This window comes from Diabrotica virgifera, chromosome 7 (assembly GCF_917563875.1).
Source record: "Diabrotica virgifera virgifera chromosome 7, PGI_DIABVI_V3a".
Classification (NCBI taxonomy): Eukaryota; Metazoa; Arthropoda; class Insecta; order Coleoptera; family Chrysomelidae; genus Diabrotica; species Diabrotica virgifera.
This window is the reverse complement of record NC_065449.1, coordinates 171,307,177-171,333,633: the sequence shown is the minus strand read 5'-3', so window position 1 is coordinate 171,333,633 and position 26,457 is coordinate 171,307,177. Positions and strand designations below refer to the sequence as shown.

Below are 26,457 nucleotides of genomic sequence, written 5' to 3'. Positions count from 1 at the left end.
TCAAATTTAAACTTTTATTTTATTTATTCTTGAATATTTCCTAAACTAACAGGCGTGGGATAATAATACGAAATTTGGTAAGCGGGGGTTTTTGTGACAAGAAATCTAAATTTGCCACGAAAAATGAGGTATTATCCAAAGGGCGCCACATATTATACCTTTCACCGCTCATTTGATAGGTTCATTTTTTTATTACTCACTCTATATACTTTTTGAATAAAAACTTTTATTCTCTTAAAATTTTTACTTAAAAAAGATATGCTAGATTTATCTCACTCAACTTAACCGTTTTCGAGATAAACGCATTTTAAATCTGAGAGGCAACATAATTGTATGCATAATAACATCATTGTAGTTATAGGTACCCTAAAAATAACTTAAAGCAATAAAAATTTCCAAAAATATATCGCAAATTTCTACAAATGAAATTTGCGATGCAAAATGGCAAAATCTCCGCTTCGCGTCGTTCGGCAAACTGCAATCGCGTGCGGAAAAGTATGACTTTCCGCACTTGTTGGGAAATTAACTATTGCCGGTCCCTAACGTTCACTTTCCGGTCTTGACTGGCAAAACGGTATTTTCTGTACAAAAAATTATTCAGAAAGTGTAAAACTATGAATCAGTATAAAACTATCATGCACCGTTGGGAATTTTAATACAGAAATAAAATTAAAATATTGTTTCTCTGATGTGGTATTGCACGAGTTCTTTTAGCTATAAACATTGAAATGTGTATTATATATGTAAAAAACACAGAAGTAAAACACTTCTAAGTAATATACCTATTACGTAGAAGTGTTTTACTTCGGTGTTAGAGTTTTTTACATATTTTGTTTGTTACAAAAACCTCCTAATATACTTTTTCAGAGTGATTTTGTCGATTTATCTTTATTTGACCTTGAAATGACCTTTACCTGACGTGATAGAGGTCAGTGGACTCCGGATTCGTGATCAGCGACCGCAAAAACTTCTTAGTCATATGGTTTCGTCAAATAGTCAAATTTTTTTTTGTAAACATGTGTTATTATTGTAGACCTACGTTTTCGGGTTGTAGTTTCGAAATATCGAAAGCAAAGCGTACTATTTGGAATTTGAGAACACTGTTCTTCTGAAATTGTGAATGGCTATTGGTGAGAATTTAAAAAGATTTTTGTAAGAAGTCAGGACCTCGGATTTTTGACCCTTCGCTTCGTTATCGATCATTCGCTATCTGTATACTAAACAGATACGAAGCGAATACGTTCGATAACGAAGCGAAGGGTCAAAAATCGAGATCCTGTAAGTTTAAGTCTTATAAATTTCTGAGATTCTACTAAATATAGGTTTCCCACGTTCAGTAAAACTTTTATAGGTCTGGATCCCGCGTATGAATAAAAAATTGATTAATAGCAAGCTGAAAATTTGTTAAGAGCTTAAGGGTGTCTAGTCGGACAAACTTTGATATATGGGAACACTGGAACAGGGGAAGTTTTAATTGTGGAACAGGTTAAACATTTGGAACTGTCAGACCACGAAAACGGCACATGTATTTTGTCCGACAGAACAGACTTAAACTCTCCGAACAGAGATTAAACTCTCATGCAAAAATCAGACTGCGATTTATCACCAAATGGGCGTTTTAATGAGTGGAACATGTAGAATATGTCAAATGACAGGAATTATGACAGGTGATAAATAGCAGTCTGATTTTTGCATGAGAGTTTAATCTCTGTTCGGAGAGTTTAAGTCTGTTCTGTCGGACAAAATAAATGTGCCGTTTTCGTGGTTTGACGGTTACAAATTTTTAACCTGTTCCACAATTAAAACTGCCCATGTTCCAGTGTTCCCATATATCAAGTTTATCCGACTAGACACCCTTAAGCTATTAACAAATTTTCAGCTTGCTATTAATCAACTTTTTTCATACGCGGGATCCAGACCTATTAGAGCATTCCACATTGTTTTGATTGCAAGTATGTAGTTAGGTATTACAAAGTGAAAGTGAAAAGAAATTTAAACTTTCTTAAACTCAAGTTGGTTTTCCCAGAAATTATAATGTAAGGAAATTAACGACTTTATATTCGGATTTCGGATTCTTTCATAATAAATATTCTTAAATTACATCTATCTTTTTATTTTATTACCTGAGTGAGCTGGTGAGGAAAATACCTGCCGGATTAATATGAACCTTTAAATTTGGTGAGGAAAATACCTGTAGGATTATATGGTTTTACTGGTTGGTGAGGAATTTACCTCCGCCCAAAAATATATTAATCAAAGTCTTATTCTAGATAACATCGAAACACCAAAAGAGGAAATCAAAACAAGGAAAGACAGCTATGACCAAGAAGTAGACTCGTATATCGATCTTGACTCCTACAACTACGTTTCCCTAGAAGATATTCAGCAAAGTACGTCATATGACATACCGGAATTTAAACCCAAAATATTTGACGATGAAGACCAAAAACCAGATTTATTCAAATCCGAGAGATCCGTCGAATCCGATGAGAACCAGGTCAGTACTAGTATGAATTTGATAGATATCGAGGACAATGAAATTGATAGCAACGAATATATTGGCGGAGGTGGAGATTATGTAGGAGCCGATGATTTATTGGAGGTGAGTTTATGTTTTTATATGTACCGGGTGTCCCAATAAGAATGGCTCTCGGCCATATCTCAGGAACCGTTTATACTACAGCTTTGGGAAAAAAAATTATAACAAAAGTTGCCTCGGGACAAACCTGGAAATTATTTTCATAATTGTAAGTTCACCGCTAGAGGGCGTAACTAAATACCAAAAATTTAAAAATCAAAATTTTACTAAATTTGCCTCATGAAATGGCACTGGAAATTAGATCATCGTATTCTTCATAAAATTCTGCGCATATTTGATTTCACAAGTTTAAGTCTACCTTTGCAAATAAGAGGTGGGGGTGAGTGGGAACCTTGTTATGAAAAAATGGCTGTAAGTCCGGTTCTCTGCTAAATCGATTTTTGCAAACTTGGTCTCGTTGAAAACAGTTCTTTTTCGTTCATGTAAAAGTTATAATTTCGAAACAGCCTAATAAGTAATATACCAGGTAGGAGGCGCTATTTTATTTTTTTCAGAAATCTAGTTTTCTTTGGAAAATATTAAATACAAGCATTGATTATAGACACGGATAGATACCCAATGCTGTACAACAAAACCGTGCGAAATTTTCTCCCCTCAAAACAGTATAGCCATCTACAGTATAAATTAAAGAAATATGGAACATAGCTTTTTAAGACACAGTGTTTGAACTGCATTTGAGATAGTGGACCAATATAAAAGTTCCAGACATTAAAACCAGAAATCATAGCAACATTAACATTGGCATGTAGAAAATATCTTTGAACTAGAACCTCCTACTTCTATCTCTCTTTTTGGGAGTTTACTAAAATAGCGAGCCCAGCCGAATGAGCCGAAAGTACATAATCGGACTTAAGGGTCCGCATCGCGCCAAGGAATAGAACCGAACCGAACCCACTACCTACATGCACAGACAAGGCGATTGCAGATACGCGGTACGAATGGGTTATTATTTTTATAAGTTTTTGGATATGTATTTAAAACATATAATTTAACCTAAAATATTTATTTTAATATTTATAGTGCTAAATATTTCATGTGTATCTATTTATGGATAATGATGATTGGCATTATACATAATATTATGTATATTGTTCTAAAGCTATTTTTTTGTGGCGTTTGTGTAATTTATTTTTCTAAATGGGAAATAAGCCACAATTTAACTTAAAAAATGATTTTGTTAACGTTTCGACCTCCACTTCGGACGTCGTTGTCAAAATACACAGTATTAATAAATTAAACAAAAATGTTGTTGCTTAGTAAAAAAAATTTCTCCTAATAATATAATTTATTCTAACTCATTCATATCGGCAATTATTAGAAGATTTTTTTTACTAAGCAACAACATTTTTGTTTAAATTATTAATATTTTGTATTTTGACAATGAAGTTCGAAATAAAAGTTAACATAATAATTTTTTAAGTTAAATTGTGGCTTATTTCGTATTTAGAATAATAAATTACATAAACGCCACAAAGAAATAGCTTCAGACAATATTTTAGATGAAAAAATGTTTTAAATAGGTACGTATCCATAAACTTAAACTTATAAAAATAAAATAATCTATTCGTACCGCGTATGCACAAAAAGCTAGAAGGATCTGCAAATTCTGCAATCGCCTTCTGTATGTAGTCAGGTCGCCGGTCGGTTCGGTTCTATTCCTTGGCGCGATCGCGAGGCGGACCCTTAAATAGGAACCGGTCGTATAATAATTCTTATACCTGATTCTGACCTAGAGGTGGGCTAGAAGTATTTGCAATCATGTAACGGTAACCCATCGTAATTTTTACCTGTGATTGTGATTTAACAGAGCAACAAAATAGTCGTATTTTAAACTCCTAATTAAAAATGTTCAAAAAAATTCAACAGGTGTTATTATTTTGTCTAGGTAGGAAACAATTTTATTCAAAAAATAGTTTTTGTAATGAAAATAATATTGCATTAATAAATAATTTCATGTTTTTTTCATTGTCTTAATTGTTATTAGAAAATCTAACAAGAGCATAGGCGCCAAATTTCGGGCCAATGCTTTCTCAATGCATTCATTTTTTTCGAATTTTAAGAAAATAATAAGTATTTTTGAAAAATATAAACGCGGAATGAAAGATTACATTATTATCGAGGGCCGAAAGTCCATTAGAATAAAAAAGTGTCATTTAAATGAGATATTTGAAATTAAAAATCGCACTCAATTTTCTCTTCTTTTTACCGCTGTAACTTATTAAAATACACATTATAGAAGTTTTCAGGGACTTTTAGCACTCGGTAATTATGTAATTTTTTATTCTGCTTTTAAATTTTTCAAAAATACTTACTAGTTTTCTTAGGATTCGAAAGAAATAAATGCATTTAAATAGCATTGTCCCGAAATTTTGCGCCTACCCTCTTAAAAACGAAATACAAAGTAAACTTTAAATACCAGTATTTGCTACAAATACTTATTAATTAAAAGACTAAGTTTTTCAACCTAATAAAAATATTTGTAAATTAAATATTTTTAAAAGATTTTTAATTGAAAAACTTTATTGGCCCATTTCCTGGTGACAACCTCCAAGGCTTCTACAATATGCAAGCCAAATGGATGCTGCAGTGAAGACTAAAGGGAAGGAATTCTACACTATGCAATTCACAACCCCCGTCTGCAGCGTGGTAAAGTTCCAACGGAAAATGGACCTAGTTACTCTATAGGAGTAATACTAATATAAAAATAAAAATGTATACCATTTTTATTCATTCAGTTGCGGTGCGAAACCAAAACTGTCTTAATTTTTACTCAGATCAGAGAGTGCAGTCAGCACTCTTATCGACGATTTCACCTCTTGCAATTGGCTTGCATATTGTAGAAGCCTTGGAGGTTGTCACCAGGAAATGGGCCAATAAAGTTTTTCAATTAAAAATCTTTTAAAAATATTTAATTTACAAATATTTTTATTAGGTTGAAAAACTTAGTCTTTTATTTAGCAGATGCCGCTAGGCACCTACTACCATCTCGTCAGTTGCGGTGGGAGATGGATATGTCGAAGATTTTTGCCTGGGCCAGAGAAATGCAGCCTATGCAGTCTCTGATGAACCTCTAACAAGAGGTGAAATCGTCGATAAGAGTGCTGGCTGCACTCTCTGATCTGAGTAAAAATTAAGACAGTTTTGGTTTCGCACCGCAACTGAATGAATAAAAATGGTATACATTTTTATTTTTACTTATTAATTACTATTTGGTACTTTTAAATTAAAATTTCAGAATAGCAGCCTTTTAGCCTTTTTATAATTAACTCGAGTTCTTCAATCAGAAATAATTAGACCAGCTTTGGAAATAACCGTTCGCAAGGCACTGATGTTCCAATGACACTAATTCGTTCTTGAGCTACTTGTGCATGATAAGGAAAAATATATTTATTTTCTCTCCGCCATTTTAACGAATCTTCATTTCGCGGCAACCGATCGCATTCCCTAAATCTTTGCATTTCTATTATTGCCCTGCTTGTCGTAGTGCCTCGTGGCTGATCCTGCGATCCCATAATATCATCCGGATCTGCAGATGTTTTCTCATGTTCTAATAAAATTTGAGTCGTAAATCCTTTATCTTTTTGTTCCATTCCAAGTTTTTCTGCAATAAGAGCGATTCTATTTTCTGTGCTATTTCCGCATTTGTTGGATCCTTAAAAGGAATTAGTCGAAACCTTATTCTGCCAAGAAAAGTTGAAATCGACAGTTATCTACAGTTTAATAAAATACTCATACATTGTTGAACTAGTGTTTACGTACATATTTGTTATGCTTATAATAGCCTTAACAATTTCTTCTAGCTGAATAAATCTTTCCAACATATAAAATGTCGAATTACAACATGTGGAAACATCTTGCAGTAATTTGAGAGGATTCCCGTTTCCTGGATTTTTTCAAAATCTAAAAGTTTAGCAGTTGCTTGTAGAACTCTTTTTAAAGTGGCTAATGGTATTTTTTATTTTGGTTAAATTTTTAATGATTTTCTTATATCACTTTTGATAACAACATCTGAGGTAGAAGTTGAAACGTCAATAAAATCATTTTTTTAAGTTAAATTGTGACTGATTTCCTCATCCTTTAAGCCATCGTTCACAATAAAGTTTATTTATTGTGTGTGCAAAGCATCCAAAATGTTTCATTTTCACATCATTTTGTACCACCTTTAACATTTTGTGCATTATAGGAAACAATAATGTATTAAAATTTTGTTTTCTACGTTCTCTAAGTTTGATAAGACAGCTTTATCTTACAAATATTGCATGATGCATAATTATCATCCACTTATACAGGGTGTAACAAAAATACAGGTCATAAATTAAACCACATATTCTGGGACCACAAATAGTTCGAATGAACCTAACTTAGCTTATTACAAATATGCACACAAAAGAAGTTACAACCCTTTGAAGTTACAAAATGAAAATCGATTTTTTTGAATATATCGAAAACCATTAGAGATTTTTTTGTTGAAAATGGACATGTGGCATTCTTATGGAAAGAACATGTTAAAGAAAAATTATAGTGAAATTTGTGCACCCCATAAAAATTTTATGGGGGTTTTGTTCCCTTAAACCTCCCCAAACTTTTGTGTCCGTTCCAAATAAATTATTATTGTGGTGCCATTAGTTAAATTCAATATTTTTAAAACTTTTTTGCCTCTTAGTATTTTTTCGATAAGGCAGTTTTTATCGAGTTGCAGCTTGTTTGTTAATATGTTAACATAAAAATTTTATGAGGGTTTTGTTCCTTTAAACCCCCCAAATGTTTATGTACGTTCCAATTAAACTATTACTGGGGTACCATTAGTTAAACACAGTGTTTTTAAAACTTTTTTGCCTCTTTGTATTTTTTTGATAAAGCATCTTTTATCGAGATGTGGCTTCTTTTTTAATATGGTTCAAAATATACTTAAAAATGTAAATCATAAATAAATTTTCATATTATTACCAAGTCTCCATAATCGTACTTTACCATATACAAATATTATGTGGTGGATTTGACAAATATTCAAATATCTCGATAAAAACTGACTTTTAAAGAAAGTACTAAGAGACAAAGAAGTTTTTAAAAACTTGTGTTTAACTAACGGCGCTACAATAATAATTAAATTGGAACGTACACAAAAGTTTGGGGGGGTTTAAAGGAACCAAACCCCCATAAAATTTTTATGGGGTGTCCAAATTTCATTATCATTTTTTCTTAAAATACTACTGCCATAAGTATACCACATGTCCATTTTCAATAAAAAATCTCTAATAGTTTTCGATATATTGAAAAAAATCGATTTTCATTTTGTAACTTCAAAGGGCTGTAACTTTTTTTACGTGCACATTTGTACTAAGATAAGTTAGGTTCAATCGAACTATTTTTGGTCCCAGAATATGCGATTAAGTTTATGACCTGTATTTTTGTTACACCCTGTATAAAAACGTTCCATAAACTACTAAATTTTTCTATTTTTGTTTGGCACTAATGGCATGGAATGCGTTCTAATAGCAAACCCAATTTTGTAATAGTGACCTAAACAAAATAATAATATGTGTAGAATTTTACGATGGTCCACAGTGGTAACACTTTTTATTAGGAGTTTAATATACGAATATTTCGTTGCTCTGTTAAATCACAATTGAATCGGTCATTGCGAAAACAATCTAAGACCATATTTTGGGTAAAATGACGACGCTTTTCAACGCCATTAAATTTACATATAAATATATACATAAACATTTAAACTTGTTTTGCCTTTCAGAAAGATTCATTTATAACCCATAATACTTATACAGAGAGCACGTAAAGGTTGGAATAAATTAATTTTCTTGAGAATGGACAATTTTGGAAAAAAATCCCGAAAGAGGTCAATTTTTATTTTTAAATTACGACTTTTTGTCATATATATCATACTAGTGACGTCACCCATCTGGGCGTGATGACGTCATCGATTATTTTTTTAAATGGGAATAGGGGTCGTGTGATAGCTCATTTGAAAGGTAATTTAATTCTCTATGCAGTAATATAAACATTTACATAATTATTTATATAGGGTGTCCAAAAGAAATTGTTTTGAACTAAATTTATTGACATAAAAAGAAGGATGAATGTAATTTATTTAGTTCAAAATACATTTTACTGTTCTCAGAAAACAGAAAAAATGTTTATTTGGAAAATAATCATTCCTTTTCGCTTAAATCAAATGTTCAAACTGTTAAGAGGAAGGTGGGTGGCGGCTTTAATATTGAGTTTATTCAAAAAACAATATTTATTTGTCAAATAAACATTATTTCCTGTTTTTCTGACAGCAGTAAAATGTATTTTAAGTTAAATATATTACACAAATTCTTCTTTTTGTCAATAAATTTACATAATTCAAAAAAAATTTTTTTGGACACCCTGTATAAATAATTAGTTAATGTTTATATTACTGAATAGAGAATTTAATTACCTTGCAAATAAGCTATCACACGACCCCTATTCTCATTTAAAAAAATTATAGATGACGTCATCACGTACAGATGGGTGACGTCACCAGTATGATACATATGTCAAAAAGTCGCAATTTGAAAATAAAAATTGACCTGTTTTGGGATTTTTTACCAAAATCGTCCATTCTCGAGAAAATGAATTTATTCCAACCTTTACGTGCTCACTTTTAAAATATTGTATTATCTCGGAATATCCAACTATTAATGAAAATATTTTTACGTTTCCTTAAAAGTTTACACATTGTAACATGTATTGTTTTCACAATGACTGATTCAGTTACAGACAAAAATCACAATGAATAAAATATCACTATCGTAAATTAGCCCACCTCTAGACTCGTTCGGTTGATTTAAAACAGAATGAAATGGTAAATGTAGGCGGGCTTTTGCATTTACGTAGCTTAGTTCAGAATCCAGTAGTCGACTGAGGTATTGTACTTGTATAATATAATAATTATTTGAAAATATTTTGTTGGCCAACCGCCTAGAGCCGAAATACATGTATTGGCTATGATCCGTTTAAATATCGCTGGACCTGTATAGTTGAGAATGATTATTACGCGGCAGTCGAAAGAAATCCAACATAAAAGCTTGCCTCCCCTACATTCTCAACGTAACTACGGTTTCCCCACTCTAGATAAGCTTGGAAGATCATCGAATTCTTCGGGTCAGCCGGGGGGGGGGGGGTGTTCGGGTCTGTTTAGTGTCCGCTAAAACAAGCGGATAGCAGATACCTATACATTCTCAGCCATCGTCCCGGCACAGGAGCGCGTGCGCGAAAATTATGTATATTTGTAATTTTAATAATTCTCGACAATGAGTATCAAATTTCAAATTATTGGTTACAATAAGAAATAATATTGTTTTTCTATTTTACTAGTCTATTATAATTAATGGGTTGTCAGAGTTGTAGCCAATATGATTCAGAATAGGTATTATTTACCTACTTTTCTGACGATAAAATGAAAAATACCGCCTCTAATAATTATTGTATACCTTGCAGAAGAGTAGAGGATCCGATATAAGGTCGATTTGCACCGATCTGTTTAATGGATAAAAACTATTGGATATGTAATGTAGCATGTTAACAATTACAAAAAACAAGCGGGGTTGCCCGATCTAATCTTGTTCCAACTGTAATTAATTAATAATTAAAAAATAAATTTTTTTTTATGAATTAAAAAAATTCGACACGGGCAGATACTATTTTAGGTTTTTTGGATCATTCTAAACATCATCATCATCCTTATTATTGAAATGGCTGTAGTTAAAATGGGTTGAACGAGTCACTGATCACGAATGTATGCAAATTTAGAAACACAAATCTTAATCAATTTTTGTCTAACAGAAAAACAAAAAAATACATGATATTCAGAAAAACAGTGCTTACTTTTTTTGTTTTTCGAGATTTTTGGTATCTCTAACAATTTTTAAGTCATTTTGAAAAAAAAAACCTATTTTTCAAAATAAAATTTTTAAAAATTTTACTTTGAAACTAAATTTTTTGAAAACTAAGCACTTTGAACTGATGAAACTTACAGATCATATAAACACAACATAAGTAAAATAATTTGTGGGGCGGTAAAGATTAATTTCATTTAAGTTGCTAATTAGGAGGTGGTCTTCCCGATTTTTTTTGCCAAAGCAAAAGGGACCAACTTTATTTTGAGCGTAACTTGCTTAAATTTAATGCTAGAAACTTTTGGTAAAAACAGAAATAAAGCTTTTTTTAAACACTTTAAAAAAGTTAAAATGGGTTTTCCCCAAAAAATGCTTAATTGTTTTGGATATTTCACGTCGAAATATTCTATTTGAAATTTGGTGAATATGAATCTATTTTTTATTGGCTATAACTCTGGTTCTACGAAATCCAGAGACCTAACTCATACACCATTTTTTTTTACTTTTTTATAGGCTATATTTTTGCTAAGAACGTTTTTTTCGACAAAATACTTACTTTTTGAGTTATTTGCGAAAAACCGTCTAAAAATGTGATTATTTTGTTGAAAAATGAACATCACTCGCAAATAACTCGAAAAGTGTTGACGGCGAAAAAGCTCTATACAACAAAAGTTACTTAAAATTAGTCAGTTTACCCATTTCCGGACTTATTTTGGACATATAGTTTTTCACCCTCAAGAGGGGGTGAAAGTCACCCCCAGGGCAAAAGCACACATCGGCACAATATCACTTTTTTTTCTTTGACATGTAAGCTATACGTACCTATGCCAAATTTCATATCAATCCAAGCGGTTCTTTAAAATTTAGAGCAAAAACCATGGAAGAATGTACTATAGGGCAACAATGATTGTTTAAACATTCCATGTCTGGGATAAACATTTAACATAACTCGTAAACTAACAAATAAATCTTCTTAAAATTTTGTACACTAATAAAGGCACTTATGCCCGGTTGCTCCAACAGATCTTAAGCTTAAGTCGAGAATTCGAGAATATCATAAGAATTAATATAATATAATTATAATATATTACAATAAGAATACCATAATATAATAATAGATACTATAATTGTTATTACGTATTTTTTTATGGGAAATAAGCCACAATTTTACTAAAAAATGAATTTATTGTATAATAAATTCATTTTTTAGTAAAATTGTGGCTTATTTCCCATAAAAAAATACGTAATTATAAAAATGCCACAAGGAAATAGCTTCAGAACAACTATAATTGTTAATAAGGTAAGAATCTAAAATTATGGTGCAACGTAAGTGATACTCAAGGAGGCCCTATCTATAAGTAGAGCTTAACTAAGCTGGAGCTTAAGATCTGTTGGTGCAACCAGTCATAAATTACCTCGTGATCAAGGTACAATAAGTTCCTTACGGCCGTTTTGTTAAAAGTTATTAACATAGCTACAAAATAGTGCAAAAAATGTGGTTTTTTGCAATTATCTCGGTTAATTCTTTATGGATTTTAACTTATAAAAATTTAAATCAATCGTTTTTTCATGATACACAACTTTTGTAAAACAACTTTTGCTTAAATATGATACTAAAAATGCTATAGGCAAAAAACCATATTTTCTGACTGGCCTTTTTTTATAAAAAAATGAAGTCGATTTACGAGTACCTCTGTATGTATTTTTAATTAACTATATCCATCCTACCATTTAGCACCTTCAAATACCTGTATTGATTTTTACCCTGAAATCGCTCATATTTATTTTTCTACTCTGGTCTAAAAGACCGTTTTTGTTTTAAATGATCCAAAAAATCTAAAATAATATCTGCCCGGGTCGAAAAATTTTCTTTAAAATTTATAAAAACGTCAATTTTTTATTATTAATTAATTTATATTTAGAATTTAAAAATTATATCGGGCACTCCTTGGTTTGTGTTATTAATAGTGTGACCAACTAGCCCGAAAAATCCGGGACATGGCCCGAATTACGAAGTCGTGTCCCGGCGTCCCGGACCAGGCTTCCGGGCCATCCGAATTTTCAATGTTTTGGTAAAATTCTATTTTGAAATTTCGAATATTCTTCTAAGAATTCATATCAAACTGAATTGGTAGGACGAAAAAAAGTCGACAATTTCGAGAGTGTAATATTAAGATAAATGCTCGGGTGAGGCTTATAGATAAAAAACAAATAAATGGATTAGAAACAAAAACAAAGTAAAAGACGGAGGAGAACATGCTGCCAAATTAATCTAGAGCTTCGCAGGACACAATGCCCGACTGAAGGATAAAAGATGTAATCATGAAATACAACAATGGAGACCGTGGTTAGGAAGAAGAAGCAAATTAAGGCCACAAATGAGATGGCCTGACGACATAAAGAACTTTGGAGGACACAAGTGGAAACACGTGGCGCAAAATAGACAACACTGGATTGAATTGGGGGAGGCCTATGTCCAAAGTTGGATTTCTGAAGGCCGAAAAAGAAGAAGAATATTAATACCACATCGAAAACGCTACATATCGTGGTATTTGGTATTACAAAAACTCAAACTGTGAACTTTTTTTTCGTTTCTGTATTTTAATTATTGTCATTATCATTACAACCAATTATTGTGGCTTAACCCCATTAAAAAAATCATTGTCAACATAAAAATGTTTAATAAATAAAATAATGATATTATGAAAGTTCTATATTAAAAAAATTTTCATTGAAAAGTCCCGGATTTTAACATACTAAATTACATACAAACAATTTTTATCCGTTAACAGATCGGTACAGTTGAGAACCTCATATTATCGTATTTTAGAAAACCCTATCGACAAGTACATTCAAATTGTTCGCTAAATTCGCAAAATTAAATTCCAACACAGGGCGCTCAAAATTTCAAAGATGGACGACAACGCTAGGAAAACAATTCATTTTGTCATTTGAATAAACAGTTCTAAAACGTTAAATTAAAATCATTTACAGGAGTGTTTTGCCAAAGTAACCACTAAGTTCTGCAACTAAGACATCTTATAAGTTAAAGACGACTCAAAATTATGTTTAATCTGTATGCATTCATTAAAATTTGATGCTAACTACTGATTTGTTTTTACCTTTTTTTCATAAAAAAATCTGGCCCCCGATAATCACACAGCGTTCTAAAAATTATTAATCTATCTTAGGATTTCTAATTTTGTTTTTAATTTAATTAATAGGTGCACTACAGTTTATTTTACACCGACAGATAACAATTTTTAATTAAATAAAAACTGGAAACTTGGAAACTAAGTAGGTGAATTTATTTTATAATAATTGTGTTCTGGAAATTACGAAGTGGTCGGGATATTTTTCATAATAATGTACATTCTATGTACAGAATATATATTACATTTTATTCATTTATTTAATTTTGCAGTCGCTTAAACATTAAAAAATACTACGTTTAATACAAACGTTAAATTAACAAAATGTGTGATTTGGCATTGGTTAATTTAGGTCATTACGTAGAGTATAATAGGAATGAATACTGAGGAACACTGCAATAGTTTTTTTAAATCGAAATTATTGTTAATTACAACATAAACTGACCGCAAATATGTACACAAGTTAATGGCAAAGTCAATGTTTTCCTTGAGTTGATGCTTTTCAAATTTGCCACCAGGCGTCGCCCACTTTGCGGTTCCTCGCCAATAGGATTATTACTTCACTTCTCTGGTCTCTGGGTGTCAAGGTCGTTTTCTAATTTAGTAGGTACTGCCATAAATTGGTTGTGGTGGGAGTGATAGGGGAGGTAACCGAACGTCAGTCTACGATCATTCTCTTGCGAGAGCAAATTCCTAACTGGCTATTTCACGAAATAACCAGTAGAGTCGCTGATTCTTGACTGAAATTTTAATTTTTTGGATGGTAAAGACGACACTCTTTCGTCCATAAGCGCTGGGTATCTATCCGTGTCTATAATCAATGATACAAGTATGCATTTTTAATCCTGTACTACAAAATTAGACCAAATTAGCAACAGGATACCGAATGTCGATACCTTTTTTCTATCACGAGATATCTTAAGAAACGTATAAATTCGAAACATAACTGATACTGTTACCGGTAAACGAAGTTCAGGAAATCAAAATGGAGGCAAGTAGTGTGATATAGAAAAGAAATTAGATCGTAGCACTTGCGGAGTGCCGACAGAAGTGAATATTTACTATAGATTCGATTATATTCGGTTCGATTCAATTCCATTCCATTCTATTAGATTTAATTTTATTTAAGAATAGGTATACCAATTATGCCTATAATTTAATTTATAATATATACCCAAATTAATACGCAATATATAGGGTGAGGCAGATAAAGGGCCTATTAGAAATATCTCGAGAACTAAAGGTAACTGAATTATGAAAATTGGAATAATGGGGTTTTGAAGACTGGTCTATTTAATGAAAATATTTTCATCTACTTGGTACTTCCGGTTATACCGGAAGTTGCTTATAACTTCGTTTTTTTAAATGGGACACCCTGTATATTTTGACATTTTTGGATTCTCCTCGATTTATTCTTTCTTAAAATATAATGTTTTGTAACATTATACAGGGTAGGTTAAAAGATATTTACGTTTTCTTATTAATTTCGTAGTAATATTCACACCCTGTAGGATTGTAGTAGTTTGACATAATAAACTCTATTTATATTCAAATAATTTTCTATATAGTCTACTATTGTTAGCAATTATTAGTATAGCTAAATTTTTAATTTTAGTATACAGGGTGGGTCTAAACTCGGAATGAGTATTTTCTGAGTTTTCTTAAATGGAACACCCTATATTTTAGTATTGTAATGAAATGTTGTTTTATGGTACATTTTAATTACTTAATACCTAACTGCTTTAATTTGTGAGTTATTGGTGATTCAAGCAAAACATTAATTGCAACACAAAATATGTGAAATTGTATTAGGTTGGCCGTGAAAATATTCAATCACAAATAATTTTTTGGAAATAAATACATATTAATCTAGACTGATACTTAAAATTGCCAATAATGGTTGAACTGTCAAAATACCATCGAAATTAAGATTGTTGGTGCGATTAACAATTAAGCACAAATTAAAGCAGTTAGGTATAGGGAATGCTTAAGAAATAAAAAAGTACCATGAAATATCATTTCATTACAATACTAAAATATAGGGTGTGAATGTTGCTACGAAATTAATAAGAAAACGTAATTATCTTTTAACCTACCCTGTATAATATTACAAAACCTTATATTTAAAGAAAGAAGAAATCGAAGAGAATCCAAAAATGTAAAAATATACAGGGTGTCCCATTTAAAAAAACGAAGTTACAATCAACTTCCGGTATAACCGGAAGTAGCAAAGAGACCAAAATATTTTCATTAAATAGTTCACACCTCAAAACCCCTGTATAACAATTTTCATGATTTTCTTACCTTTAGTTCTCGAGATATTCCTAATAGGCCCTTTATCTGCCTCACCCTGTATATGATTTGTCAAACGTAGCAAAGAGTTCGAAAATCTTACAATCACCATGAGGTTTTATGGCGATTGTGAGATTTTTAAACTGTTTGCTACGGTTGACAAACTGTACTAGGGATATTACCCGTACATTTTAGGATTAACAAACTTTTTTTAACAAAAGAATTGTATTTCAAATTTTATAGTAAATTTAATTATTATTATATAAAATAAATAAAATGTTTAAAAATACAATTTGAGGATATGTAGGTTAAAAGGAATAATATATTAAGAACCTTAAAAAGGTCACTTTTGTATAAGGGCCTCCCCTTTAACGGGAGTACCTATCTAATAATAAATGAACTCTTCCATGCATTATTTACGATTCAAATTTACAGGAAGTATTTACTATACTTCATCAGTAATTGAATTTTGAATTTGAAAAATTGAAAAAAATATTGGTTACTTTATTAAGAAAAATAATTTAAAGCTTTATGTAACTTTATACTTATTAATCCTAAAATTAACGGGTAAAATCACTAGTATATGTTATGTAGTAAATTGGGTATATATTATGTATATAAATTATAGGCATAAGATATAAATAAAATTAAATCTAATCGAATGTAATCGAATCTATAAGAATGTTCACTTCTGTCGGCACTCCGCAAGTGCTACGCTCTATTTTTTCCACAGCACACTACTTGCTTCCACTTTAATTTCCGGAACTTCGTTTACAGGTGACAGCATCGGTTATTTTTAAAATTTACACGTTTCTTAAAATATCTCGAGATAGAAAAAAGATATCGACATGCGGTTTTCGCTATTCTGTTGCTAATTTGGTCTAATTTTGTAATACAGGATTAAAAATGCATACTTGTATTTAATATTTTCCAAAGAAAACTAGATTTCCGAAAAAAATAAAATAACACCTCCTAGCTGGCATATTACTTATTAGGCTGTTTCGAAATTATAACTATTACATTGATGAAAAAGAGCTGTTTTCAACGAGATCAAGTTTGCAAAAATCTATTTAGCAGAACCGGACTTACAGCCATTTTCTCATAACAAGGTTCCCACTCACCCCCACCTCTTATTTGCAAAGGTAGACTTAAACTTGTGAAATCAAATATGCGCAGAATTTTATGAAGAATACGATGATCTAATTTCCAGTGTCCTTTCATAAGGCAAATTTTGTAAAAATTTTATTTTTAAAATTTTTATATTCAGTTACGCCCTCTAGCGGTGGACTTACAATTATGAAAATCATTTCCAGGATTTTTCCCGAGGCAACTTTTGTTATAAAATTTTTTTCCCAAAGCTGTACTATAAACGGTTCCTGAGATATGGCCGAGAGCCATTCTTATTGGGACACCCGGTACCGTACCTGGCCAAATTATTAGGCCAAGTAAACAAGAATTTACTATATGAAGTTATTTCTCTTATGATTATGAATATTTGAAAAAATACCGTTTTGTTCCTTTTTTGTGAATATGTATTAACTTTAAAGGTAGAATTCCGCACCAAGCGACCGAGACAGGAGACCGCGACAGGCGACAGATAGGCGAGGTCTCCTCACCACTGCTCTCAATGCAATTATATCAGGGTAGTTCTGCAGCCCGCGACCGAGACCAGCGACCAACTATCGTCTATCGCGACCTATCTATCGCCTGTCGCGGTCTCATGTCTCGGTCGCTTGGTGCGGAATTCTACCTTAAGGTGCGTATCCATTAGGTTTGCTGCTCCGCGCTCCCTGCAACTGCTCTAATCGATACGGCATGCGCTCCTCTACATATAAACCGCCACCGATTGGAGCGCCGAGGTGGAGCGCGCACTGTTGCATGATCCAGGAGCGCCAATGCATCCACTATGTGGGACAGTTGCAGGAGCCCGGAGTGGCTAGCCGCATGGATACGCACCTTTATATGTAAAGGAGCGCATGCCGTATCGATTGGAACAGTTGCAGCAAGCACAGAGCAGCGAAGCTAATCTGTAGCATTTTCCCTCTGGATAATTTTCTGTTACGCCTCTGGTAGTAAAATATTTTTTCCTTCAAACGGTGATAGGACCGGTATTTCAGCAGCTACTTAAGCTTTTGTTTAGCTAAGCCTGTGTCAAAAGTTAAGGAGAAACTGGGTGCCGTATTTCCATCATTTCCTTAACTAAACTGGTCCTCACCTGTCAAGGTAATTGGTTTGGTACCGCTGAATACGTCAAAATGCCAGAACTAACTGTTATGAGATAAAAACCACTACTGTTGACATTTAATTTTATCTTGTCATCTGTATCTGTCTTATATTTACTTCACTTAATTTTGTGTACATGGTACATGTGTTGTTAGTATATTGTCTATATCATGGACGTATAAATAAAAATGGTCTATATTTTCTCTGGTTATATGTTTTATTGTTATTTTGCATAAGCAATGGAAGATTCGTCTTTGTAATTTTGTTTATTGGATATATTCCTTAAAATTTCAAATTGGAATGTACAGTTTACTTTTGTAAAATAAATATACCAAGCGTTGTAGAAATAAATAATTTTCATGTGCCTACACCTTCCAAATGGAATTAACTAGTTTTGATGGGAAATAAGCCACAATTTTACTAAAAAAATGATTTTATTAACGTTTCGACGCCCAAATCGGGTGTCGTTGTCAAAAATATGTCGGGCGTCGAAACGTTAATAAAATCGAAATTAATTTCGACTCGATTTCACTTATTCCCCGTTAGAGGGCGTTCTAACCATACTACGGTATAGTTTTATTTTGTACCGAGAACTACGGACGTTTTGGTGTAAATTTGTCTTCTTACATAGCCTCCTTGACAACAGGTAGACCTAGAAATACAGTAGACTCCCGTAAGTTCGTCCTCGGTTAGTTCGGTCTCCGCTTAGTCCGACCGGCTATCTGCCTGCAGTGGCTACCAATTTTTCTGCAAGATTTAAAAAAATCATCGGTGACCAAAACTTGAGCCCTGAGCAAATAACAACGTCGACGAAACTGGGTTAAATTTTAAACTTTTACCCAGAAAAACCTTTGCAACACCGCAAGAAACATCTGTTGCAGGGTTTAAAGTCAGCAAAGAGATGATAACGGTCTCCTTGTGTTCAAATGCTTCGGGGATCCACAATGACCCCTATTTATCATTGGCACAGCAGCAAAACAGAAAGAACATAAACGTAGAAACTCTCCCAGTGTATTATCGGTCGCAGAAATCAGCGTGGATGGACACATATTTGTTCAGGGAATGGTTCGTCTACGAATTTATTCTCATAGTGAAAAAAACATTTGCCAAAATTAAATCTGCCCATCAAAGCACTTCTATTTCTTGACAATGCGCCTTTCTCACCAGGAAGATATTCAGTATGATGATTAACAAGAAATTAGACTGCTGTTCTTGCCACCCGATGTAACCAGTCTTCAACAGCTGATGGACCAAGGGGTCATTGAGTGCTTCAAGAGGAAGTATCGCCGACAACTGCTTTCTGAAGTTCTTTCCAAACTGGAGACTGGTGACAACTAAGACCTAGAAATCCTGAAGTCAGTTAATATGAAGGGTGTTGTGTATATGTCGGCCAAGGCATACGACGAAATACCACCGTCGTCTTTTGTAAAGTCTTGAAAAAAAACTTTGGCCAAATATAGAAGATAAGATTGACCAAGTAAACACAACAGCAGAAGAGCCAAACAACATTCTTTCATCATCGCTGAGACAGAATAGGAAGATGAAGAAAATAAAATAAGCCACGCTGCTTTGCAACTGACAACTACCTACATCGAACAGCAAAAAGAAGTAACTGCCATTGATGTTATGTTTATTAAAAAGTGGTGTGACTTTGCACATAAAAAAATATGATAAAAAATTGGCACCAATATACAGTAATATTTTTAAATTTTATTAGGCCTACAGTTCTGTAAGTATGTATTGTTTTGTAGTGTTTTTGTAACCTTATGTGTCTTTTCATATGTGTTAAATATATGTCAGAGTATCCTTCTGTCTTGTAATCTACAGAATACATAAGTGTTTTTTGTTTGCTAGATCCTTACAAACAATAAATGGGCATTTTTTAGATAGGCATCGGTTAGTTCGGCCACTTTTAAGTTTGACCTAGGGTCCAGTCCCAACGTGGCCGAACTTACGGGAGTCTACTGTAGCGCTATCGGGGGATAGCAAGAGACAGATTTAAATCAAAACGAAATCGTATATTTTCTATTTTTGTTAATAAAATCATTTTTTTAGTAAAATTGTAACTTATTTCCCATCAAAACTAGTTAATTGCAAAAATGCCACAAGAAAATAGCTTAAGAACAACACGTCCAAATGGAGTAAGAATTTTATTTTGATAATCGTTAATATGGTTCTTTTCATGAGCATTTTTCAGTGCGTCACAGTTTTTCGATTTCTCTATTGTATGTGACAGAAAAAAACGCAAATCGCTGATTACATTTCGTCGGTGACATTTATGACATTTAATCTAATTGTCAATAGATAGCGCTAATAATGTAATATTAAATAATATTATATTATTCTATATAAAAAAAATTTAATCTGTACAATTTATAAGACTATACAAATCAAAGAAAATACCATTTTATAAATGCAATAAACAAAATTGATTTGTTTTTCTACCAAATTGCAAATAAAATGTGACAACTGTCAGATTTAACTAAAATGTCATGTTAGAATAAATTTCATAAATGTGTATTTATCACGGACTAACGACTAACCTTTTTTTCTATCATTTGTGATGCACTGAAAAATGCTCATGAAAAGAACCATAGTCCAATAATAAGGTTATTACGCAAAAGTTGGTTTTCAAAATAACTCTAGAATTATTAATCTATAGAAATAAACTCAAAAAACAGAAAACAAATTTTAAGCAAAGGCTTAAACCAACTCCGGCGCGAGCTTAAAATTATTTGGTTTATGCTTATGCTTAAGCCTCAAATTGCAGTGGAAATACAGGCATCTAAGCTTAAGCTCAGGCTTAAAGTAAGCTTTGACTTAAGTGCGGTTGGAAATACCGGTCCATAGTATCGGAGAAACGAAAAATTGTGCTAAAATAGTAATTCCGCCAGTGGCGTAGAATATGGGGAGGGTCAATCTTTCACTTTCCCTCGTCGTACGCCTCTATTTACTGGCACTCCAGAAACGTTTATTTAACACAATTTAGTAGAAAGTATACTACCTACAAAGAATTTGACCCAAATTCTTTTTCTTCTTAGGGTGCCTGTCCGTTCCGAACGTTGGCGATCATTCTGGCTATGATGATTTTGTTGGTTGCTATACGGAATAGTTGTGTTGAGGTCTTTCTATACCATGTTCTCAGTTTAGCAAGCCTGGACCCCGATTTTTGATCCTTTGCTTCGTTATCGATCATTCGCTATTTGTACACTCTACAGATATAGATAGCGAATGATCGATAACGAAGTGAAGGGTCAAAAATAGGGGTCCAGGATATTGTTCTTCGTGCTGTTCTTTTTCCTTCAAGTTTACCTTGCAAAATGCATTGGAGTAGCTCGTAGCTGCTTTGATTTTTCATTATATGTCCCAAGTACTACAACAATTTTTGATCAGATCTGTTATACACACAATGAGAATAACATTACAAAGAATCGCCAAAACTCACGCTGGCATCATTTCAAGGTTCCACCACTATGATCACCACAAAAACAAGAATGACATAGAGAATTATTGTCGACGGGCGAACTTTCGACACCAACTTGTGTTTGTACCTGGGGTAATCGAAGGGTCAAATTGTATTACAGGAAATTTCGACACCGCGCGGTAAAGCAGGTAGCTGGGTAATTACTTGGGTTTTCTCAATATTGAGAATTGCAAGAACAGGTTATTACCTCCGAATTCTATCCTACTGCATGGATTTTAATGAAATTTTAGGAATAGCATGAAAATATCTCCTTATTCAAAGTCTACCCTATGCCGATGTGTGCTTTTGTCTTGGGGGCGATTCCCACCCCTTCTCGGGGGTGGTAAATTTTTTGGTTAAACAACTACGGAAGTTGCTAGAGAACCTAATTCTAAGCAAAAACTGTTCTATAATTTTTTTTCGAAAACTCGATAATTTTTGAGTTATTCGTGGTTGAAAATTGGCCATTTTCATTGAAATATAACACCTTTTCAAACGGTTTTTTGCGAATACCTTAAAAACAATGCATCTAACTAAAAAAAGTATATAAAACATTTTTGTAGCTCATAAAAAATCAAAAAGATTTGTTCCTTATTCAATCTTCTAGTTATAACACAAAAAGAGATATGGTAGTTAAAAAGAGTTTGTTTTTTTTGGTGCATGCTCAAATCAGTGTATTCAACTTGAAATAACAGAGAAACGGTCGATTTTAGGTGTATAATGCTACCAATACCTTTTATTGTGCTTGAAAAGTCCTTTCAAATATGCAATATGAAATGTCGATTACATTCAAACTAAGCGAGATATGCTGCAAAAAATTGATGACTAACGAATTTTAAGAAAACAATTGAGAAGTATATTTAACCCCTCATCCACAAGAATTTAAATGCATCGTTTTCCTTCTACAATACATTTTACTACAGTGTTATTTTTATGTTCAAAAAGTTGGACGGGCTTAAAATTAATGGTTTTTGAAAAAATAAGATCAAATTATAGAGCGCATATTTAAATTTTCTTAAAAATCTTCCTTTTTCTCCATGTAACTTGAAAATGATAAGAGATACTGTTATAAAAAACAAAATCAAAATGTTTATCTAGAAGAAACCTACATTTTTGTATGGCATCTTTTTTTGGCATCTCTTATCATTTTCGGGTTACATGGAGAAATAGGAAGATTTTTAAGAACATTTAAAAATGCGCCCAATAATTTGATATTATTTTTTTCAAAAACCATTCATTTTAAACCCACCCAACTTTTTGAACATAAAAAACACTATAGTAAAATGTATTGTAGAAGGAAAGCGATGCATTTAAATTCTTGTGGATGAGGGGTTAAATATACTTCTCATTTTTTTCTTAAAATACGTTATTCATCAAATTTTTTACAGTTTATCTCGCATAGTTTGAATCTAATCGACATTTAATATTGCTTAATTTATAGGTCTTTTCAAGCACAACAAAAGGTATCGGTAGCATTATACACCTAAAATCGACCGTTTCTCTGTTATTTCAAGTTAAATACACTGATTTGAGCATGAACCAAGAAATCAAGTTTTTTTCACTTACCATATCTCTTTTTGTGTTATAACTAGAAGATTAATAACGGAAAGAATCTCTTTGTTATTTGATAAGCTACAATTCGCACAAAAACCGTTTGAAAAGGTGTTATGTTTCAATGAAAATGGCCAATTTTCAATCAGGAATAACTCAAAATGTATTGAGTTTTCGAAAAACAATTATAGAACAGTTTTTGCTTAGTATTAGGTTCTCTAGCAACTTCCGTAGTTATTTAAGCAAAAAATTTTCCACCCCCGAGAAGGGGTGGGAACCGCCCCCAAGACAAAAGCACACATCGGCATAGGGTACACTTTGTTTCTTGGGCTATTCCGTACTTACTGTGAAAATATCACGTAAATCGATATAGTAGGATGGAATTCGGAGCCACATACCCTCATTGACTGCCCTATTTGTGTTTACTAAAGTCTAAAATGTTTGTAAAAAAAAACAACAATTATCATTAGAGTCAACGAAAATATTTGTGGACTTTGAAAAAACCATTCATCGTGCTGTATTAAAATGTGACCCAATGTAAAAATTCGCTGATGCCGTTTTCACTTGTAAAAAAAATGATATTTAAAAAAATTCAATCATTTTATTTGGGACAAGAATATAAGAATACAAATTCAGAAATTGCAAAATAGTTAAAGCATACGTTTGATTTAACTTAACGAAGTTGAAGAATGCTTTGTTTATGATTTCATGTCATATAGGTAAACCTAAACACTTGATATATGTGCAAATTATTTACCGGAAAATTACTTAATCGATAGCCTATTTCCACCACAGATATATTCTAATATGAATCCAGGTCTATTACGAGGACCACGAATGCCTGTGAACCCTTACATTCGACGTTTAATTCTTCTTTTTACTTAACGCATCCGTTTGATTTAGCTTATTGAAAAGTTTTCAGTGGACACTTATTATGTCAAAATAAATAGTAAATACTACCGTTAAGGCTAAATTGGCAATTTTGGAGAAAATTATAGATAAACTACGATCCAACAGATACATACATAGGTTAGATTTTATTAAAGCTATATCGTATCATTCCTGTAATAGCTAATAAATTATTGTATGCATGTACCTACATTGACTGTAATAGTATATTAAGTATGGAGAACGGTAAGGGTTTTATACCGATCGAAGACAATTGTTTGGAGGAGGAGCGGAGCGACGACTCCAATTATTGTCTGAGATCGGTTACCCTTAACGTTCGACATGCTTATAACGTTTTTTGCACGATTGATACCATTATAAATTATAAAATTAAACATTTTCGTCATATTGATTAGTTTCATTCATTTTATCAAGATAGATACTTTGGTTGTTAGGTAGTAACTAGGGTGCATAACAACAATGGAGAATTGAGTTTTTATTTAGTTGTCAATAATTTTAAGTACAATTTTGATTATTATAAATTAAAATATGAGCGAAAGTGAATTTGAAGAAATTGAACGGGCTTGGGAAGAAGGGTGTTCCGCAATTATTCCCGAAAAATCCAAAATCCGTTATCAAAATACCTACCAAAGTTTTAAAAAATGGTGCGAAGGCAAGAATTTAAGAATCGAAGAAAAGACTCTATTGGCATATTTCGTTCAAAGACATATGCAGTTGAAAGCTCCTGGAAGCCTCTGGGCAGAATATTCAATGATTAAATCCACCGTTTTTCTTTATGATGGCATTGATATTTCCAAGTTTTCAACTTTGATCGCGTATTTGAAGAGAAAAAATGTTGGATACTACTAATGTATGCGATTCTACAGGAGTTTCTGTGAGAAGTGAAACCACAGCCCAAACAAGTGGGATTTCATTAAATAATTCAACAAATTGTACCACAAGTTTCAATATTAATAAATAATTCGTTGGTTTTCTTTATTCTTTCAAAAAATAAATTAAAATTAAGAGATTTTTTAACTCGAAGGTAAGTGAATTACTTACCGTCGAGTTGGAGTACTTGCCGTCGAGTTGGATTACTTACCGTCGAGTTGCTAGTAAATGTCACCTACTGACGTAAAATCTGTCACGGTAAACAGTCAAAAATGATCAATCGTGCAAAAAATGTATAAAAATTACTAGTAGGGCAGTCAATGAGGTTATTTGGCTCCGAGTTCCATCCTACTACATCCATTTACTTGATATTTTCACAGTAAGTAGGGAATAGCTTAAGAAACAAAGTCTACCCTATGACGATGTGCGCTTTTATCTTTGGGGTAATTTCCACCCCTTTTCGGGGGTGAAACATTTTTTGGTTAAAACAGCCACGGAAGAGGCTAGAGAACCTTATTCTAAGCAAAAACTGTTGTATAATTATTTTTTGAAAACTCAATACTCTTTGAGTTATTCGTGGTTGAAAATTGGTCATTTTCATTGAAAAATGACACCTTTTCGGACTTCGGACGGATTTTTGCGAATACCGTAAAAACTATGCATCTAACAAAAAAACTATGCAAAATATTTTTGTACCTTATAAAAAAACAAAGAGATTCGTTCCTTCATAAATCTTCTAGTTAAAATACAAAAAGAGATATGGTAAGTGAGAAGAGTTTGTTTTTTTTTGTGCATTCTCAAACCGGTGTATTCAACTTGAAATAACAGAGAAACGGTCGATTTTGGGTGTATAATGATACTAATAACTTTTGTAGTGCTTGAAAAGGCATTTAAAATGAGCAATATTAAATGTCGATTATGTTCAAACTAAGCGAGATATGCTACAAAAAAACTGATGACTAATGTATTTTAAGAAGAAATGAGAAGTGTATTTAACCCCTCGTCCATCAGAATTAAAATACACCGTTTTGCTTTTACAATACTTTTTATTATACTGTTATTTCTATGTCCAAAAATTTGGACTGTTTTAAAATGACCGGTTTTTGAAAAAAAAAAAAATAAAATAAAATTTTTAAATTTTCTTGAAATTTTTCTTTTTTCTCCATGTAACTCGAAAATGATAAGACATTCGAAAAAAAGATACCAAACAAAAATGTGGGGTTCTTTTAGGTACAAATTTCGTTTTTATTTTTCATTACTGTATCTCTTATCATTTTCAAGTAACATGGAGAAAAAGAAAGATTTTTAAGAAAAGTTAAAAATGCGCTCTATAATTTGATCTTATTTCTTTTAAACCATTCATTTTAAACCCGTCCAACTTTTTGAACATAGAAATAACACTATAATAAAAGGTATTGTAGAAGTAAAACGATGCATTTACATTCTGGTGGATGGGGGTTAAAATCACTTCTCATTTTTTTCTTAAAATACAGTAGTTATCAATTTTGTTTGCAGCAT

The 26,457-nt window shown here is 32.3% G+C and overlaps 1 protein-coding gene across 1 annotated transcript in view; it reads left to right on the top strand.

Annotated features, from left to right (window-relative positions):
- Nucleotides 1-26,457, top strand: part of LOC114329412 (uncharacterized) — a 241,311-nt gene that overhangs the window by 202,719 nt on the left and 12,135 nt on the right. The window contains exon 12 of the mRNA XM_028278501.2: nucleotides 2,271-2,602. Coding sequence (XP_028134302.1) covers nucleotides 2,271-2,602 — 332 coding nt within the window. The remainder of the gene's footprint in view (nucleotides 1-2,270; nucleotides 2,603-26,457) is intronic.